This window comes from Ascidiella aspersa, chromosome 2 (assembly GCF_963924565.1).
Source record: "Ascidiella aspersa chromosome 2, kaAscAspe10.2, whole genome shotgun sequence".
Taxonomy (NCBI): domain Eukaryota; kingdom Metazoa; phylum Chordata; class Ascidiacea; order Phlebobranchia; family Ascidiidae; genus Ascidiella; species Ascidiella aspersa.
The window spans coordinates 3,459,554-3,481,166 of NC_139448.1; the positions used below are offsets into that span (position 1 = coordinate 3,459,554).

Below are 21,613 nucleotides of genomic sequence, written 5' to 3' on the forward strand. Positions count from 1 at the left end.
TAAGTTTGTTTTGGTCATTTTTGGCCGTTTTTATTATTTTTTTCGGCGTGCTTTTTAGTATTTTTTAATTTGTTTTTGTCATATTTTTTAGCTGTTTTTTTATTTTTTCGGCCTGTTTTTATGGGGTATTTTTAATTTGTTTTTGGTAGCTTTTTTGTCTGTTTTTTGCGGTTTAACAACACTTTTGTGACCTTTTTTACCCATTCGGCAAATTGTCATTAGCCTACTGTTTTCAAAACCAACTGCCTCCTGTTTTACTAAGTTGGTGAAAACTTTTACAAAACAAGACGGCATAGAACGAACCAAGAGCTGAAAAAAAGCCACAAGCCCACTATGAAAATACCTTCTGTTTTTTGGTGCTTGTGTTTTACAGTGCGTTTGTTTCATGTCCTAAAGCTCCGTCTCTATCCAAGGCTGCCGCTAATTGGCGGGCCTGTCAATACATTCTTGAAATATTGCGAAAATAGTTCGGCGTGAGGCGAAATTAAATGGTCTTTAAGTGCCGCGTTGACGGGCTGCGTTATAAAAGGAGGCCTAACAACATAACAGTCTCGATTTTTTACGGCCTGACGTTTTACTTAAGCCCGTGTTTCCTAATATGTCAAAAAAAATTCTCGCAAAATTTAATATTTTTTTTCTATCCTTTATACAACCGATCATTTTTAACTATTTGCTTAAACCGCATCAACTTGTGATGGAGAGCGCCCAGTAATTCGTTTCTTAATTGAACAATAAATTGAACAAAACAAGAAGTTAATGGTAAAAGCCTGAAATCTAAGGTTAGCGACGCTGGCCGACTAGAAAGTTTTTGTTACTACTGTTATAGTTTAAAAAAGTTTAGGCCTGTATTTCTGGCTAACATCAATAATATTAGCACTATAATAGTAGCACATATTGCATGTTAATTTAAAAAAAAATAAATAAAAAAATAAAAAAAAATTTGGCAAATGAGGTCATTTGGCATAAGATCGAACCGCGCTGCTTTTTCTTAAAATATCTGCATCGAAATATAATACCAAACTAAAAGCCTTCCAAACGAAAAACAAGAACTTTTCAGACAAGGCCAAATAAGCAATAAAGTAAGACGCAGTTATGAAACGTTAAGCTATGACGTAAATTTTGTGACGTCATATCTAAAAAAATGTATACGTTTATGTAAAAAAAAATTTATGCATTACGGAAAGAATTTTTTTCAACTTTGCAGTAAGAAAATATTGTACATTTACCCCTGGTTCAGACCTGAGTTAGATTAATCTTACAAACCTGGGAAAATTGAGGTAATTTCTAAAAAAAAATTATACTTTGTGAAAAGAAAAATTTTCATCGTCCTGGTAGGAAAATTATTCCACTCCTCGGTTTTTAAATAGTGTCTGACCTTGCTGGAATGCTCTGCTGTTATGAATCAGGAATTAAGGTCGACATTTGTCTTGCAAGGATCAAGGTGATTTCTATTCTCACATTATCCAGTGCAACAAAAGGCATCCTGGTTCAGACCCGAATTCGAATAATTATTTTATTAATTATTTAATATCTTAATGCTGTGTCATTAACTGTTGTGGGTTGTAGGTCAATAAACTAAATGTGCTGCAGTTTACATTGACCTTTAAATGTTTTGCATTTGTGTTATTATTAACTATATTAAGGAGATTTTTTCCCATAGCCTACAACAGAACAGTTTTGTCCATTGCTATATATAAAAGAGTCTAATGGCAAGCAATTTTTTACTGTCAACTTAAAATCGACCATCCGTGTAGAATAACATACTTTTAAGGTGAAAATCTTACAACCCTCAATTTTCCAGGTTTGCAGCGCCGTGCAAAACCAGGACTTCACTCTGATCGACGACTACATCAGCGGACTTAAAACCCTGCTATATCTGGCCAGCATCGACCAAATGGGGGCCTGGGACGGTCAAAGCAGACCAACACCGGTACACCAACTCGGAAAACCGGTTCCTAAGCTCAGCCAGCTCGTCGGAAAGGTGATTTTATTATTTTTAAAGCATTTAGAGTATTTTTGGTTGAATCCAATTAAAATTTCGTTCCAAATAAAGTATTTTTGTGTTTTTTCTGTGAAAAACAACCAATGCAGCAGAGATTTTACGAACAACAATAGTTAAAACTAAAAACAATTTTTTTTGCGGATGTATAAATATCTATTTTAATGGGGCCATCAAAGTAGGGATGTTGGGAAGGATATTTATTATTTTTTGAGTATTTATTTTAGTGTTTATATAGAGGTAAAATGTAAATAAATTTCATTTTAATTAGATTGTTATCAATAAGTAAAAAAAATTCAACATAATTTAAACTGGTTGGTTTAAAAGTGAGTTGTCATCGTGACTAGTTAAATTTTGAGCCAAAGTTAGTAAAACTGTCATCTTTTTACTACTCCATCGCTGTTTTGGAAAAAAAATGTGTGTTATTTCAAAAATAGTGTCATTTAAAGCATAAAAACGAGTTTAGGTTAAATTCACGACTAGTGGCTTGTGAAATGTTTCTATTTTAACGCAAGGTGGCCTTAAAGATTAACTCGAATTTTGCCAGTTTTAAATTAAGCATTTTAAACGTAAAATATTAAAATAATCTCTATGCATTTACATAAACCGCTAACTTTAAGCATAGTAATGACGTCATTGTCATAGAATTGGATTGCCATACGGATAATCGTACTTACGACACCACCAATAGTTTGTTGCTATTATATTTTTTTGGAAAGTGACATCATACAAAATTTTATTTTAACACACAACCTATTCATTCTTATCCACAACATCTTTAAACAAAAAAGTTAAATTTGACGGGAATTTCCATTCTTTGAGTAAAAACACGTTTTTTCCAGGTAGCAGCATAATCATGGGACAATTTGATAAACAGAAGAGGCGATTATAGCTATTAATCATAACACAGGGCACAAAGGTTAATCGAAAAGTTGTCGTCAGCGGTTTCAAAGAAATAAATTGTTTATATTTCTGTTTTGATAAAATTGACGTGTTTTCGCCTTTTTAGAAAGTTTGAAAAACATAGAAACACGTCTATTTAAATTAATTTTGCGTATTTTGTAGTTTTAATTGAACATAAAGAAACGTGTTTTTCTATTCTTCTAATTGCAAGTTGTTGAGAAATCTAGAAATGCAATTTAGCCCTTCTTGCATATGTAATTTTGTTAAAATTTGCCAAAGCGTTGTTTACCTGATTTTTTTTCTTTTTTAAGCAAAATTTATAAAATCGTTTATGTACCACTCAATATCGAGGTTAAATTGGCTTAAAAACAGTTATTAAATTTCCCTCAAGTTGTACAGTTTAGTCACAGGGTCACCGTTCGTACTTTATCGACCTATAGTGAGTCACAACCGCTTTATTGTTGCGTCATAATCACAACATTGTTCAGGTGGCGGCCAATCAGCGATCGTTGATTTCCCGCTAACCCATCATCACGTAAAACCGAAGCTTTTTATTATTACCAAACTCAAAGTCGAAATTACCAATCGGCCTGTCAACTTTCCGTCTTGTTATGGTTCAAATGTGGAAACCATAGTGACGTAACAATGCCTGGCCATTGTTTCGCACAAATTGTTCGCGGTCCCTTATAGCCGGGTGCGAGGGTGCTTATTATGAGCTTGGATGTTTTTTGCGAGGCGCCGTTTAAAGTCGATATTCAGCGAAATGTTTTGCGTGGGTAGAAGAGCAACGGTTTTCCGGGAGTTTGTGATTTTTTTTGTTTTCTTGGTAACCTCAAAAGCCGCAAAACCAGTATGTAATGCCACCTTTTGTAAATAAACTGACTCGCATTCTATTTGGCATTTCTTGAATCACGCGCACCAATTTTTTAGGGATTTATTGAAAGACTAGTTTTGTGTCCAAGGCAAAGTAAAAAAAAAAACAAAGACAAAATTTATTTTACAAAAGCAGCAATGAAACATGCACATTGCACACACATATGTGTGTTAACCACTGTGGTGTAGCCCTTTTAAGCTGCCTTTGGTCCAACGATTACGGTTTACGTATAATTGGTTACTGTATATCCCTTTTGCTTGACCGGAGGTCGTGAGTTCGAATCTCACCACAGGCTTGTTGTTTTTTTTAGCCTGCCCGATTTGCATCATTGATCGACAGATTCGTTGAGTCTGCGATGGCTTTCGGTGTAGTAATCTTACCATATGTGAATTATTTGGTAAAAATCGCTTACAATGTGAATAAACCAATCTAAATTTTTGGTTATTCTTCTTCTTCATCCAGGATCTCCCGTTCTTCGGGAGGTATAAGCAGGAGAGGGATGCAATCGTCGGAAAGATGAAGATTGGTGAGGACCTCTTGGCTGAGGGCAAGTCTCCACCGAAAGAGAGGCAGATTTACGTTCCTACAAAGACCATTCCGAAGGTAAAAAAGTGTCAATAAACCAGGGGTTGCTAAACTGGGGTCCGTGTATTCCTTGGGGTTGCGTGGACTAGTTTTATGGGGTCTATGAAAGTCTAATTGAAATTTTGTTGTATTATGTTAAAAACAAAATAACTTTATCGAAAGAAAAAAATTTACTACAAAAACGCTTTAACGGCTTAAAGCCTTAGACGACATTCTATTTTGTATAGAAATTGTGTTAAAAGAGTTTTAATATGCATATAAGGGTTAAACTGGGGTACGTGGACTAGTTTTAGGAGGTCTATGAAGGCTCGATTGTAATGTTTGTGTATAATTTGAAATGAAGTAATTGTTTTCAAAACAAATGTAGGTTAATTAAAAACCCCTCTCTTGTATGTACTTTCGACTTTCGTTTTGGGTTTCATATTTGCAAATGAGTTTACCCGAAAACACAAGGTTTCTTGAGTCTACTTGTTTGACGTCGTCAGTGTAAAAAAATAAACTTTCGCGTTTAATCACTGTCATAACACCTTTTTATTGTGATCCTGAATAACGCGGTGTGGATTCAAATTTTGAACCAAACAAACTTTATTTTGCGCTTCTCGGCTGTAAGTTCCGTTTCCAATGGCGAAATAAGGCGTAAGTATGACTCAAAATTGCTTGTCATAGTTATTACGGCATAAAGCGACCTTTTTGAGCGTGGTTATGGCCCGCGACTATAGGAAAAGGTTGCCCACCCCGAACTGGACTTTTTTTGAATTAAAAAAAAATGATTTCAGTTATGTAACTAAAATGGTCCCTCCTACAAAAAAGGGTTCAAAATTTTTACGCCTGTTATAGAATAATTTAGATGGGCTTTAAAAGACCGTTTTAAATTTCAGAAAATATAAACTTCATTTGGCTTTTACTTAAACTCGTGCAACCGTTAGCTTGCAAATTCAAAGTTGTGAATATTTTCTTATGGTAAGGTCCTTGAACGTAATGAGAAACCAGATTTTTTTAAAGTTGTTCGTTGTTGCTTTGTTTAAGTTTTTCCCAAGGAAAAAAAAGAAAATAAATCTTCATATCAGAGAATCGCCAACCCTTAGCTTGCAGATTACATTTTCCCACAGTAAGGTCCTTGAGCGTTAGGAAATGCGGTCTTGTACTGTCCTTCCTTTTTCTCTTCAATCTTACCGCCATACGACGCTAGTTTTGTTGGGAAAGAGTCGATTAGCGATGCGACTCGCGGCATATTGCCGATAATTGGTCCCACTTGGATTTCCCCTTATGTGAATAACGTTTCTTGCTAATAGTAAGAGGATGTCCGAAAAGGAAATCAACCCATACTCTAGTTTTCAAGCGAAGCTGCTATTTTTTGGTGTTTGTTAGCGGCGAATTTAAACAACAAAACTTAAATTTAAGTCAAGTTTCATACCAGGTCCAAATTTTGTTTAAAAAGTGCAAAGCCCTATCAGACCTGTGCTGCATGTCATTAGAATATATTTTACCGTTCGCGCAAAGCGAAAAATGCCTTTATATCTTAAGTTAACTTTCATTTTAATTTGTGTGATGTGGGGGGAGCTTTTTTTCGTTCTTTGCAAAAATTATTACATTTTATCCATTTTCTCTGTCATTACAAAACATTGATGCCCAACTAATGTTTGTCAGGCCCAAGGTGCACGCTCTGCTTGTAAAACCGGAGGTAAATTAATTATTTTTCATCAAAATCTACCAAATTTCTTATTTGTCAAAACCCTGACAGGCCTGGATGTTACCCTAAACCAGGGATGTCCAACAAGCGGCACGCGTGCCGAAATGTGACACGCGACCTAATAAAAAATGGCACGCAAGCCCCCCTAAATTACTTAATTTGCTATTCAGGCAATTGTCAAAAAATACCTAATTTTTTATACAGTAAATTGCCATTGTTTATTCACAATATAAAACAATCGCTGCAATTACGACAACAAACAATTACTTCTGATATTATAACATTATATTGTAGTGGAGGCTAGCATTCACATAAAAATAAGTTTGGTGTTAAGAAACAAAAAGCAAAAGTCAGCTCACCGACGGACATTTAGATGCAATAATGCGCACTGCTAACTACACGTTTTTATTATTTGTAAAAAAAACGCTTTTATTATTAGAAAGAATTATATTACTAAACTTTGGCACGGGAAGAAGTTATAGGTTAAAAAAATGGCACGCCGGCATGTTTGAGTTGTGGACACCCCTGCCCTAAGCCGTTTTTAGCAATAAATTGTATCTTCTGAAATTGCATTCTCTTTTTTTCCTTGAGAGAAACGTATCTGACGTTTTACGTAAAAACCCACGACATCACACCTGTCACTCACGTGTTCACAGGTGCGTGACGTGATCGGTGATGCGTTGCCGAAGATCGGAGCTTACAGCGAGCTGGACAACAAACAGCAGGTGGTGGCTCTCATCGACCCGAACATGTGCATCAACTGCGGTAAGTTGGAAACTAGGGGCTTTCCCGGGGGGTTCTACGGTAACCTAATTGGGGTTTTCGGATGTGGAAGGAAATCTTTTAAAATTTGTAAAATATATCCAAAAAAAGTTTACTTTTACAAGTTATGTTTTATTTAGCGTTGGTACGATAATTGTTTGTTACTGGGTGTTTTAAAATGCTAATAACAAAATAAAAAGTTTTTTATTGGCTGGACTAAAGCAAGTCTAACGTTATTCCTTGTAACTTGTAAATCAACAATTTAGCTTATACGTTAGTCTAGCATTTTGTAATTGTAGCGAAACTTGTAAACAAAAAAAGCAACGGCCATTGTCTCTTAAAATATCGCGATACTTTTCACCCGAAATATCGGTATCGGAATAAAATATCGTATCGGACATCTCTAGTAATAATCATTTGAAGTTATGCAACAATAAGATTTCAACTTGGGTAGATGAAATATTAAGATCTGTTAGAATTTTTTTTCCTCTTTGGCAGAAAATTATCTTTTTTAATTAAACTTTGATTTTTTTTCACGTTACTTTCAGTCAGGAGCTTAATGATTAGCAACTGTAGTTTAAACAGCTTATTTATATATGGGCTGCTTAGTATGCTTAACACAAGATGGTATAGAGACTCCAGTTTTTTACCTATTATTTATCAAAAAATTGACATGTCAAAGTAGAATCACTTCGTTAGATCACAAATCATGGCTCAACCTCCCTATATTAAGTTGATATTGGTACTGATATCACCCTAGTATCGGACGAGTACCGATACATCACTTGGCATCGGGTATCGGCTCCGATCCGATATTATCGAACATCCCTATTTTTATAATCACTGTTTTTATGCCATGACAAAACTGGGCCGCAATGGTCGTAAAAGAAGGCCAAAAACGGTGCCAGTCAGTTTAATATTGGCCGCAAGCACCATGGCCAACTTTTTCTCCAAACTAAACGACACAAAAAAGGCGACTTGGCACTTTGAAACGTCTTCCGTCGCAAAACAAGCCAAGAAACCGCTGAAGTAATGAAATCAGGCTCCACACCTTAACTGCGGCAGGCGCTCGTTCAATATGACTATATCCGCTCAATATTTTCCAGCCCCGGGCCTCACTTGCTGGTTTATACACGCCGGCCTGTCGGAAGTAAGGTGTGCAATTATCGCGCTACATCTGCGATTGGTGTTTACCTCACTTCTAGCATCTGTTATGGCTTGCTTGGATGTGGCGTCGACCTTTTGGGCGAACCCGGACGGAAATGCAATTTTGGGTCTATCGCGTAATCGCGTCTATTTTTTGAACTTAAATCGTTTGGCGCGTGTACTATTATAACTCGATCAGGATATTCCTGGAATAAAGCCTTTATTTTAAACATAATTTGACAAGTGGGAATAACGTTTTACTCCCCATAAAATCTTTATCATGATGTGGTTGTGGATATTTTAAATGTTCAATAACAAGGTACATCTAATTTGAAGAAATAATAATCTTTCTTTTAGCTTTTTTGTCTACGGGAGATTCCTTTTGTACACACACAGACGTCTTTTGGCTGTTTTGTGACGTAACAAACACGCGCTGTGAAACAATGTGACGTCACGCTGCCGTAAACATCCACTGTTGACGTGATATTTACATTTATAATAATTTACATATTGTACAGACACACAAAACGCCTCGTAAGCTAACTGGAAGTTGCACGCCTTTCGGTCGAAACCACACAACTCGCCATTATTTTGAGGATTGCGTCATTTCCAACATGGCGATGTTGTAGTCACCAAATGTATATTGCAGCCAGGTGAAAACATTTGTGAATGAATGGTTCAACCTGTAGTATTTAAGCCACGAAGCGCTACAGAAGTAAGGTGTGCAATTATCGCGCTACATCTGCGATTCGTGCTTACCTGACTTAGCATTTTCTTGGATGTGGCGTCGACCTTTTGGGCGAACCCGGACGGAAATGCAATTTTGGTCTATCGCGTGATCGCGTCTATTTTTGAACTTTTACGTTCTGTGGCGTTTTATGTTTACCTAAAATTGGTATTTCCTCGCCCTTTGGTCAAAAACGCCGCAACGCGTGATTTTTATTGTAAGAATATCCCATACAGAAGTGGTAGAATTTTAAACGTTTTGAATAAATCTTTATTTATTTTTAACATCTGATGTAATACCTACTTCTGTATGGGCTTCGATACTCCTGCTACGCATCATTTCTGATTTCGCACTATTACAGACAGAGCAATGTCTTCCATATCTGACAGTTTATTACGACACCCTTGTTTGAACAAATGTTTTGCGATCCGACACTAAATGACGTCATTTCAGTATTCTAACAAGCAAAAAATAAAACATTTAAATGTATTTTTGAGGGTAATAAGCTCAACTTTAGCATTAAGCAGATTAGTTACCTCATGTTATTGATAAATCTACCTTTCGAGCTTCCTACCTTGGTTCGCAAACGAATAGCTAAAATTTGTTACAAGATCCGCAGCGATACAATCTTAGCATTGTACAAGCACCGATATTATCACTAGGTATGGGTATCGGCCACCGATCTATATTATCGAACAATGCCTGTAGCTGAACTTTCAGCCAGGTGCCAAATCAATGTAGAGATCAGCTGAATTTTCAAAAAAAAAAAAAAGCAGAAATAAACGCGAGCAACAAAACGATAAGAAAGAAATTAGCGACTGCCTCTAGGCCTTCAGCAGGTGCTTGTAGCATGCAGAAAGCATCACGTCAGTTTTGACGTTCATGGTGTTACCCTTCTTATGAATATTCCACGATTCCAATTGAAATTCCAATTGGAACAATTACACTTACCAGAGGAGCTGTTTTTTTATTTATATTACCATGCCTGGTAGCAACAGTTTATATAATATTTTAGATGTTTGAACAGCTGTAAATTGACTTGGAAAAGTCTTTGAATCTATTTGAATATTTTTCATAAAATTGTATTATACTGCTATGGTATCACTAAAGGTGTCCAATCACAGTACGCCTGATATCACGTTTATTGTTAAAAAGTAGGCAGTAATAATTACAGTTGTACTGACGAAGTATCTCTTTATCAATCGTGAGTTTGTGTCTTTCAAGAAATCTGCTCAAACTCTTAAGTCGGGATTTCCAACAAGGGATTTGCCCGCTTTAGATTGCAGTTAAGTTGCCTTCCTCAATAGAAATGGTGTGCTCACATTTTTGTGTGTGTTGGTGTGAAACTCACTGCCTGCAAGTTGCTAAGTATTTTTGTTTATTTACCTTATCCCTGAAAATTTTCTCAACAAATTTCCATGAATACGTATTCTTTTATTTTCACAAAATAAAGGTTTTATTTTGGCAATATGCAGTTTTATGCAGCGGCCTATACAAATAAACTTACAAACCCACTCACTAATTATCCCGAAAATGTGTTTGTTTGGCAGTTAGGCAGAATAGATTATTTTTACAGTCTGAATTCTGCCAAAAAGTGTCAATTTGAATTACAAATAAGTGTACGCATCTATAAGTTAGCTTTATAATATATCTCAAAGCCAAAAAGCGACATCATCTTGATTAAGACGTTTCGATGCAACCTTGTATCATCATCAGTTAAAGTTACTGAAATATGAAGATGATACAAGCTCGTATCGAAACGTCTTTATCGAAATGATGTCGATTTACTCGACCTTTTTGGCTTAAAGATTCATTATCAAAATTTGTGTTTATCCTCAAGCCAACGACTATTTTATCATATATCCTGTATTTCCAGGCAAGTGCTACATGGTGTGCAACGACTCCGGTTACCAGGCGATCACATTCGACGCTGAGACCCATCTTCCAAAGGTGCAAGACACATGCACAGGATGCACCCTCTGCCTTAGCGTTTGCCCAATCCTAGATTGCATCAATATGGTGGAGAGAAAAAGTCCCTACATCCCGAACCGTGGAGTACCTCTCGCCGTGGCTGCTATCTCTTAGGTCCGATACCCTGCCGCATTGGATTATTTGCTACTTACGTGTCAATCTATAAGTCACCCTGTGTTTATCGGTTAAATCAATATTTACAAAAAGTTATAAAAATTTTAAAACAATGAAAATCTTCATGTTATTATTCATTAAAAATACTTCCAAAATAATCAAATTCCTTTCAAGTTCCAGTTGGAAATCGATTCACCTTATTATACTTTTATAACCAATATAGCCCCTAAAAATCAGCATATTTTCTCACCTGCCATTGTACATGATGTAATTTCCTCACAAAACGTGCAATCAATGTTATTTTTCGCAAAAGTTGCTGTCTTCTGGAAAAAGAGTTTTCAAGTGTATAAAGTTGTAATAGGTTGCTTCTCACAAACTTACGTTTTGCTTTGAAAGTGGGTATTGGGTGTTTTTGAAATGGATGTTGGGTGATAGTGTAGATGTGGTGGTTTAAATAGTAAAATCCACTGTTGAACTAAGTATAGATTAAGAATTTCTGTTGGTTCTTAGTCACTATAATTGTTCTTGACTTGTCCATATTTTTTTGGTCAGGCTATTTTGGCAAATGATATAAAATGCTTATTTGACTGCTTGAAAAAACAAAAAAGATCAGTTAGTTTTCGGTGTGGTTTAGTTTTTAATAAACACGTAATTTCTCATTCAACCGTTGTTTATTTGATAATTAATTACTTTTTATTAGGATATCAATAACACCAAAAGGGTTAAAACTCGCTGGCTTGTGTTCCGTCATAACCCTTAGTTTTATGACGTCAATTTTACACTCCTGGAAATTGGTCAGTCATTTGATGTTTCTTCAACTCATATTCGCACCATAACATCCTTATTGTTCGCCTATTGTGATGTCATATATTCGGTTTGTAGAGTGAGTGCTTGATGCATAATGCGTGGTTGTTTACATACAAATAAATTCGTCATGGAACATTCTGCGTTTTGGTTATTATGATGTCTTTTACATGTAATTGCAGAAAATCATTGTGTTAGTTTGCACATTGGAATTGTAGAAATGGACACGTTTTTGCATAAAAAGTTATGCTGAAAATATTTCATGTTGGTTTTGCCTAACTTGTTCCCAACTTGAACTATATATTGTAGAATGTAGATAAAATAAAAACGTTCACTTATTACATTGGTCACCCTTAATTTGAATTACAGACTTTTTCAGCAGATATATTTTAATAAGTAATAATTAAGAACCAGGAACTTTAGCATGTTGTCCCAATTGCAGATATTTTCAGGTATACTTTAGTGTTATAAACTAAATTATGTTTTATAATTATATCTAAAAAAATATTATATTATTACTAAATATATAATATAGTTTAACCGTATCTCTATATAATGGTAAAAAAGACAAAGTTTGTTTGGTTTACAATTACCCCATATCAGTTAAAAAAAAAATATACCCACTTGCGGCGGTAGAGCGCAAGTTGGCATAGCAACCAGATTAGCGTACGTTGGCGCCAGAGTAAGCAAATAAAGTTGCAAAAAATTAAAAAAAAACGATGGCGATGCAAGAAACTATTACCAACCCTTCTTTTCGCTACGGAGTGCGTGCCTCAGGTAAATATTAACTTAAAAAACTTGATTATTTTTGTCTAGTCACAATATTGTTTAAGTAAAAGACTGTAGTAAACCTACTTATGTAGTATTATATTTGTGAAATTATTTGGTTAAATTGGAAATTTGTGGCTTCACTGTAAGCCTATTCTATAGTATTAGTGAATGTAATTGTAGGCATCCATTTCCTTTCTAAAGTTACTTTTATTGTGTAGCATTCGTTAACTCCTGTTTAATCCATTCAATTGGCTCTTATTGTTAGGTTGTTGACTGTAGCCTTTTTACAACCACTTTACCTTGCCTTATACAATAGTGTCAGACAATAGCCCTTGAGATTTACTTGTTGTTGCTAAACACAAGGTTGTGTCCGTTGAGTTTTACAAGATATACAAACGTTTAGATCAGTTATTTCAAACATTTAATGCGCGGTTTATAGCGTGATCACATAAACATTACCGTAGTTTTTTTTTTCTTTAAAAACAGAAACTAGATAATTTAACAATCGCCCTTCATATATCCATGGTAAATAGGTAATAAAACGTTTCGAGAATCTCTTGAGGCACACCGTTTAAAAATCGCTGGTTAGAATTCACACGGCAAGCCAGTGTTGTAGGCCTAATGTCTAAAGCAAGTCATTGTCTCAATGACTTCATTTAAGTGCATTTAAGTCACTGTTTTCAAATGACTTGACTTAAGTCCTTTAGACAAAAGACTTGACTTGAAATTAGGTCATTCAGTCAAATGACCTGGGTTTTAAGTGCATTAACATTTTTTATAACCCGGGTTATTAATAATGGCTTTTTGATAATAGAACGTTTTTTTATTAATACCTCGTTTTGTTTTTATACCAATAACTTGGAGATGACTTGATTTATTTATGACTTGACTAGGACTTGAATTGCGCAACTGATGGCTTGGACTGGGACTTTTTTTTGTAATTCATTTTAAAATGACTTGTTAACAACACTGCCATGCGGGAAACAAACATAACTACTTCGATTATAATTTACGCAGTACTGGACACCTGAAAATTCAGCCAACATATTCTTTGATTGTGTTCAGGGCTTGGTGAAGTTTGGACTCACACTCACGACCAGTTAAAGTTTACTCAGTTCGGCTGGAGATGCACCACCAAGGAAAGTAGCTACAGCAACAAAACGCTGATCGGGAATTGGAACGAACAACGATACGACATTCATAAAACGCTAGAAAGGAAACCACTGCCATCTCAAGTAATCTTTTAAATTTGCGTTGGTCTAGAAGCTTACCATTTTTTTACATTAACGAAACGAGTTTTATTAAATATAGGAGAAATAAAGATAGAAGAATGAACATAATAATAATACTTGATCCACCCAAACTGAAACGCTAACTCGCACCCTAACCGAAATTATCTTAGCAATATAAATGGATGAAATTGTGGTAGGATTTCTAGACCAGCGCTTAAAAACCTAGCTGGAATTGTGTTGTATTTTGATTTATGTAGGGTCGTCCTGGGACAAAGCCTGTGATTTAAAGTTTATTTGTAAAATAATTGGATTTTCAGAGGTTATATCTCACTGCTTTGATTGGACATTGTTATATTTAGACCTCTCTTTTTTTCAAGGCCTTGCCTATCTTGGGCCGGCAACAGGCCGATTTTATTCACAAATACTATCATAAAATCGACAAGCAATTATATTTGTTAACAAATCATAGGGTCTTCAACAAAAAATGGTTTTCATAAAAAACTTTTCTTAATTCCAATCAACAATTTGTAGTATCTGCGATGTAATTTTCAAGGAATAAACCTTGTACTATATCTAAACGGCGGAATTCTAAATTCGGCATAAACACTACAATTTGCTGTGATGCATTATAGTAATTTAACATGAGAGATTATTGTGTTTTAGTATGCCCACTACTTTGAGACCACTTCTTGCAACGATTACAACAAAGTACCCAAGGTCACGGGGCTGGATGACTGCTCCAAGGTCATGGAGCTGAAACGCCTTGCAGGTGAGTTACCTCAATCATGACGTTATATTATTCAGTAATTTTTTAACTGAATACTTGTAGGTAGCCGTACTTGTCTAATTCTAAATCTGGAAATTAAGATGCACTTTTTGGCGTACTAAAATTTTTGGCAATTCGTATTCAAATTTTCTCCTGATAAAGCAAAATCCTGAATGCGACCAGGAAGTACTCAGTGGACCCCGCAATCATTGCAGGTAAACCACACACACACTTCTTCACAACCCCATAAATTGAACGCACCGATCAAAATAACACATTGGCAAAGTAGTTTATACGTCGTCACAGTTTGCTATTCAATTTTTAAATTTGTTTCTTGCTATATGTTAAGTTTTTGTTATTTTAAATTACTACTTGCATTCGAAGTTTACCAATTTCAGTAGTGTAAAGTTTTAATACTATATCAAAGACTTAACTTGAAGTTGACGTGGTCTGCTAATGATTTAACTTGGGTAAATGATGGGTTATTCGAACGCCTGTCAAGGTTTCAAAACAATTTGTCGTTAAACCTGATTTCCTGGTGCGGCATAAAATGTACATTTGTCGTGGCCACTATGTATGCCTAACACACAAGTGTTTGGTGCAAAAACAGGTCTCTTTAGTTTCTGTACGACAAACAAGAATATAGAAAAATGCCAAAAAATGTTAGCGAAATATATAATTTCGAGGGCACATCGATTTTTAACATCAGTAAATACACTCGTTTTTTTATTTGCAAGAAAAAAACGAAATCTGCCTCTTTGTAAACGTAGCTACTTAAAATCTCATTAGGGCGCGTCGCCTTTTGATGTGGTAAGCGCTTAAAAGACTGCCGAAACAAAAAACAAATCGGCAAGAAACCAAATATAGACGTTTCACCTATAAATTTTACACAGCGACTATAAAAAGCTTAAATTTTTTTAAATGATGCCGTGAAAATAAGGAGAAACGACCGCCCGCACGTTATTTCCACGGCTAAAAAGTCCTTTCCCGTTTGATTCCAGGCAAGGAGCCAACCGCTTTTCCCGGTCACCAGCCAGAACTCGATCACGACTTGGACAAAGAGTTCTACAAGTCCTTTATGACGACATCAAGGACCGCCTACGTCACACCGGAAGTGAGGAAGAGCCCCCTGGAAATTCCCCCCTACTCGGCCGGTTCATAATTGGCCTGGAACCCTAGTGAGCTGTAATTGCGTAAACCTTTATGCGTATTTTGTTTTTTTGTGGTTTCCGGTGAATTTTTGCCCGTATTTTTTGCACACGGCACTCGATTTTATTTTATGCATGTGAACCGGAGATTCGGGGTCGAATAAAAGGTGCAAAATGTTTAACGAAACCGGAAACTTTGGAAAAATACCTTCGGGTGCAAAGATTTCGTTATACAAAGTATAGGATGTTATGTCAAAAAAAATTCCTGTTATGTCAAAAGATGTGGTGTTATGTTGAAAAAAAATTTGTCAAACGGATTTCTTTTTATGTTTATTTAGGTTTTAAAGCGTTTCACGAGTTAGGAAAAAAGGATGATTTGTTTTGAATTTATTTTCAATTTGCACTTGTATATCTTTTTAACCATTCAGCATATTAAATATATATACTAAAATATATGAAAAATATTATTATTTTCTTTGTAAATAAATCAGTTTCAATTTACATAAAACTTAAATAGTTTTTTTCTAATTAATTTCCAAATCGCAAAAAACAATTTTGCTTTTTTTTTGCATGCAAATGTAATTTGCTGTATTTATTGTGCGCCATATACATTCACAGCCTATATTTAACAGCTTTCCAAACTCTGCCTTGATTTTATTTCGGATTGAAGCCATTTTATCATCTGCCTTATATTTTTGTTCCACGGTGTTACCGTCACTTTTGCAAACATTGATGTTCTTTATTGAGCTGCCAGTGTTGACAACCAATAAAGTGTTCAGCTTCATTCGAAGTTGCTCGCCATGTAAACAAATGTTTGGTTTTAGTTAATGCTGGCAAGAATCATTGACACAACATAAAAACTTTTTAACTAAACCAATGTCGAAAGAGCAGAAAATTATACGTATTGACTAATCTAAGAATCTAAGATACTTTGATACAGTTTGATGCTCTCACTCATATTTTTTCTTTAAATGCTCTTTTTTGTCGTTAAATGGATTTGTTTAAGACCCTTATATATAATATTAGGTAAACAGGTTTATTTGCAAAGCACAAGGATAACTATAAATACACAAGATTTTATAAAACAAATTAGAAAACAACACCCTCCCTATTTTTCTGTGTTTTATAACGATGAAATGTTAACATTCACATTTTCTATGTTATTTGATCACATATTTTGTATATCTATTAATTTATATATTTATTAATTTATTAACAATTTTAAGCTTCGTGCAAAAAAAGGTTTAGGGCCGATCGTATATTAATCCTGTGACCACGCAATGATCTTGGAATCCCTTGGGAATATTTATTGTAATGCACTCAGATTGAACTGTAACAAACGTATAAGGTTCTTTCCAACACATTCACCCTGTACGTTAACGATATTTTCCGGTGATAACTTTCGAACGCGTCACAATTCCCTTTTGTGACGACATCGCGAATTTAATTTCCCTTTGGCGCATCGCGGCGTTCGCGCGGCGCCGGAAATGGCCTTAATTGCGTCGCGCGTCCATTGTTTGTTGCGGGTGGAAAGCGCTAATGATGTTGGATCGCTCCAAGGCGAACCCGTGACTATTATTAGTGAACGGTCACCGACTTATTGCACGGAAACTGCTCCTTAGGAAAAAGACGACAGATTTCCATTCGGGCACTTGTACTAAGAATAAAGCCAAAAGACAACGACCGAAAATTACCTCGCCCATTTTCTCTTAACACGGGGCAATTAGGAACCCGAACGAAAAGGGGGGTCAGCAATTTGCTAACCCCGCCAATCTCTGGTAAAAAACGATACTGTCTCGCATTCAGGTGTTTTTTTCATTATGCGTAATAAACGTACAAGGTTTATCGCAAAAATTCAATGTTCAAGACGTTTCTGTTAAAAAATTACGAATCATTCAATAATTAGGAATCATTCTATATTAGTTGGCTGAATCCGATTTGTAAATCAGCCAAGAGAGTGCGTCGGAATTTGAATTTTTCTTTTTCTGACAACCTGTTTTTGTGATGTTTATATATTTGTAGGCAGGCTTCTAAAGTTCGATGACATTATAGATATTTTTTTTAAATGTCGTTTTAAGCTTTCTATAGACCCATTGTTTAAATGGGCCCCAAGCCCGTAACTTAACACATCAATAAAAACCTTGTGGAAAGGGCCTAAAACAAGTGTGATATACAGAGAAAGCTTTGCACAAGAAGGCCAAATAAATGGCCCTAATACAAAGGACATTCGCAAAGAAGTTGGCACCGACCGAAGGTGCTTTTTCGCTTTCCGCGGCCAAATTGACTAACTGGCGTGCTTATATGGTTTAATGCGTTTTTTATGGAATCACCAAGCTGTATTTTAACCTCGGTCAAAATAGCTGAGTAGGATCGTGATTCGTTAGGCCGGGAAAGCACATTTAATGGTGTGCAAAAATTCCTCGGCCAATATCGGTCCATTAATCTTAAGTTGCTCAATCATATGGAGCGACGGTTGCCAAACATTTTCAGTTTGCGGCAAAGTGGAAAATTGAGAAAATACTGGAGACAAATTTTCTACAAAACAAGGTTTTATATCTTAAAAATACACGGTCTACAGTTGTTGATATTTTAATATTAGTAATTAATTTTCTAATGGATAATGTGCATTATGTATTATTAGATTGCTTGCATTGGTGTTTATGACATATATAGGTGGTTTTCTTAATTAGGTGTTATAAATAAGTCAGGCCTAATGAACAAAAAAACATCGAAGTTCTTTTTATTCTTTTACAAAAAATAACATTTCAAAACCCAGTACAAGTCATGAGTTGCCTAAGTCAGTTCCCAGTCAACTTCAAGTCATGTCATTGACTTGAAAATAAAACGTTAAACTAAAAAAATTATAGTTTGATTTGTTGTATTCAACGTACACAAAGAGCTGTTTTCAAAGGTTCACAAGTAAAAGCAAAAAATAAAATTTATAAAGATTTCCCAATATCTCGCTGCATCATTGAGATTCGAAATAACCCGGTTTCGAACCACTAGTATGTTTGAAACTGCACGAAGGCCCTTGCTAGTCATTCTCCTAACGGATGAATGTGGTGCCAGAGAGCTGAGCGCCAGAAATATGCGTGAGAAACAATCGTGTATCGACCTCCCAGTACCACGTATTTCAACGACCGGCGTAAATCGCCCTATTCCGAACCTCATTTGTAGTAACCTTATTTTAATTGCAAAAAGGACTGCAAATTAATAAATGAATTCCAAGGGGTCCGTCACGTAACTTTCTTTAAAAAAATGACCCCCCCCCCCCTCCACAATTTGTGGTTTTCATTATGACAAATGCTTTATAAAAGTAATAAAACGAACAATGAACTACTACACCAAATCGTCAGGGAATTAATGCAAAGGGAATACAATAAATCGAACTGTAACAAATGTTGAAGTTGATATGATTCAAAATAAAACCTTACAGTCGGCCCGCAATTGGCAATCCTTTTGACTAAGTGTATAAATGTAAGAAGAAGAGGTTTGTCCTTTGTAAACTTATCGCTGATCTTGTAGATCATTTGTTAATGCTTAAAAGAAGTGGATTTGATGCTTTCGCGAAATCGGAACGTTTAAGGTGTTTCCCCCACACGTGTCTTTACAAGATGCAAGGTTTTGATTACTCAGTCAATATGCGATGCACCTGCAAGCTAGTTATCTCGAAGGGATGTGGTGAAAGTGAGCAGTGGTGGGTTATTTTTAGTCCTAGTTTCATGGCGGACTACTAGATTTTGAAAATAAATGCGATTTTGTTAGCGAAACTTCTATTTCTAACAATTTTTATTTTTGTTTCGGTAAAGTTAAAAAGACATATTAATATATGATAAATATTTAAAAAAATATAAATTTTCTTGTTTTTAAAGTTAAACAAATAAAAAATGTTTATTACGTTAAATCGGCTTTTTGCGTTTTAATGTTTAGGTGTACAACGCATAAGTTAATTCTGAGAATGAACCATCTTTGAAATATTGCCCCTTCATACCAAAATCCTGGGTACGCGCCTGGAAATGTGGAATTGTTAAGAGAGGAGCAAATTCAAACGGAAATAACATGTTTTTATTTCAAATAACAGCGGACTGTAGCGCACATAATAAAGGGGCGGTAACGAAATTGTGAAGCATTTATTTGCGGTTTTGCAAGTGAGGCCGCACCTCTTATCGTATACGCCTTTAATATACACCGGGGAAACAGGAAAAACTGCAACCTTTTCTATAAGGACATCAGTAAATGCAACCTAGAAGTACGGATGTTTATAGTTATTATATTGCCATTTTCGAAAGCTCAACAGCAGGCAATTTGGCTGGCAAGATGCGAAGGGCGCAGAATAACAAGCCATTCACAGCTGATTGTGCATATCACCTTACACAGCTTCAACAGCGCTGTAGTGTTATAGCAAGCAAGCTATTCCCTTCTTCGATATCGGCCTGTCAATCAAATGAGGCTACGCCTTAAACTCGACGATTAGGGTCACCGTTGCGATTCGACCTTTGATCTTTGACCTTTTGCAAGAGGTTGTTGATATTTTGTCCGACAAACCGTTTCATCGCAGTTCGTTGAACTTTTATCGAACCTATAGCTTTGTTTTAACTGTAGACCGTGTTTTATCGAACCTATAGCTTTGTGTGTGAACCTTTTGGTTGAATTGAAATGGAAATCTAAAATAAATTGATGTCCATCTCGAGCCCTCTAAACTTTTCAGTATGCCAATAAAACTTTCCACGAAACCAAGTTTGAAAATAAAAACATAGATTTGTTAGATTATCTTATTCATGATTTAATTTTTTAAAGAGAAATATTTCGCAAGGATTTGATTTGCACTGAGCCCAGAATTTGCATAAAACCTTAAAAGGTAAACAAATTACTGCCTTGGATCGCGAAACAAGGCTGAAATTTAAATAATAATTAGGTATCGGTTCGGCACCGATACCACCCAGTATCGGACGAGTAGCTATTCTACCACTTGGTATCGGGCACCGATATTATCGAACATATCTAAACCCTCCTAGTTGCACGACCCCAAGCCTGGGAAGTTGTTTCTCAATATTCAGTGTTGTTTTTGTTCTTGCAACAAAATTCATTAAAGCAAGGCTGTAATTCAATTTAAACGGAAGCGGAATCCATTTCTACATCGATAAGTATCCATGTTTTAAAAGCCGTATCTTTATCGCCTTTCCGCGCTTTAAACATAACGTAATATCAAGTTATCAACGCACGTTTTCCGTGTTAAACCTGCATTGATAAACGATGAAGAGATGAACCCAAGACCCGGTTTAACCTTTGCCAGCGATTTCAAACAAGGGCCTTAGTCAACAGCTGGCTTTGCTGAGATTATTTGCTGATTTCAGTTTTGTTTTTGCCAGTGTCACGTCACATAGCGACAGCCAATTGCGAGCGAATCTTACTTGAATCTGTAAAAAACTCAAATTTCGAATCCTCACAGTTACTTTGGATCTAAACATGAAAAACTCTTAAGATACAAAAAGAACCGCAAATATCTGAAAATTTAAAGCAACAAACTTTGTAAGTAACCATATCCGATAATCTCGGATCGGAACCGACCCCTGATACCAATTGATAGTGTCAGTTCTTGTCCGATACTAGGGTGGTCTTCGGATCGGTATTACGATTTGCCTAAAACGTCTTATTTTTTAATCAGAATGTTCATAAACGACCGAAGCGTCGGTTCATCGTTACATTTGAACCAAAAACGAAGTTATTATATTTTATTAAGTTGGTCTAATACCATAAATAATCAGCAATACCTTCAGCCAGCGTTCAAAAGCAATTTTGTTTTCCACTATTTTATGACGTAATACGAGGCCATTACAGTGACGTCACGACGTCAATAAGTGCTAAAACCTCGTTTTATCGCTTCATCAAGGAAACGATTAGAATCGCACAAATATTGTTCGCATAGTTGAGTTAAAACGATTATGTTGAGCAGGAAGGTGAAACATGAAACGGGGAAAATATCGTAAAATATCTACATGCTTTAAAAATTTGTGGTTAGTGTAAAAAAACGTAAAATATTTAAAAAAAACATGTTTTTTGACTTTTTACTCGTTGACAAATAAAGTATTTGCCTTTTCACTTTTTCTAAACATTTTTTAAG

At 35.6% G+C, this 21,613-nt stretch overlaps 2 protein-coding genes across 2 annotated transcripts in view; both read left to right on the top strand.

Annotated features, from left to right (window-relative positions):
* LOC146163167 (dihydropyrimidine dehydrogenase [NADP(+)]-like) overlaps positions 1–11,703 on the top strand; it is a 74,343-nt gene extending 62,640 nt beyond the window's left edge. The window contains exons 18-21 of the mRNA XM_083383112.1: positions 1,802–1,981; positions 4,239–4,379; positions 6,708–6,816; positions 10,563–11,703. Coding sequence (XP_083239238.1) covers positions 1,802–1,981; positions 4,239–4,379; positions 6,708–6,816; positions 10,563–10,771 — 639 coding nt within the window. The 3' untranslated portion in view covers positions 10,772–11,703. The remainder of the gene's footprint in view (positions 1–1,801; positions 1,982–4,238; positions 4,380–6,707; positions 6,817–10,562) is intronic.
* A 537-nt stretch (positions 11,704–12,240) lies between these two features.
* LOC146163168 (cilia- and flagella-associated protein 68-like) lies at positions 12,241–15,748 on the top strand. Its single transcript, XM_083382536.1, has 4 exons — positions 12,241–12,352; positions 13,412–13,581; positions 14,242–14,347; positions 15,346–15,748. Exons 1-4 carry the CDS (start codon positions 12,295–12,297, stop codon positions 15,504–15,506), a joined length of 495 nt encoding a protein of 164 aa, XP_083238662.1. The 5' UTR covers positions 12,241–12,294; the 3' UTR covers positions 15,507–15,748.
* The last annotated feature ends 5,865 nt before the right edge of the window (positions 15,749–21,613 follow it).

Coding starts and splice junctions, on each gene's coding strand:
- LOC146163168 (XM_083382536.1), top strand. CDS start 12,295: ATGGCGATGCAAGAAACTATTACCAACCCTTCTTTTCGCTACGGAGTG. Junction 13,582..14,241: donor GGAAACCACTGCCATCTCAA/GTAATCTTTTAA, acceptor ATTGTGTTTTAG/TATGCCCACTACTTTGAGAC. Junction 14,348..15,345: donor GGAGCTGAAACGCCTTGCAG/GTGAGTTACCTC, acceptor GTTTGATTCCAG/GCAAGGAGCCAACCGCTTTT.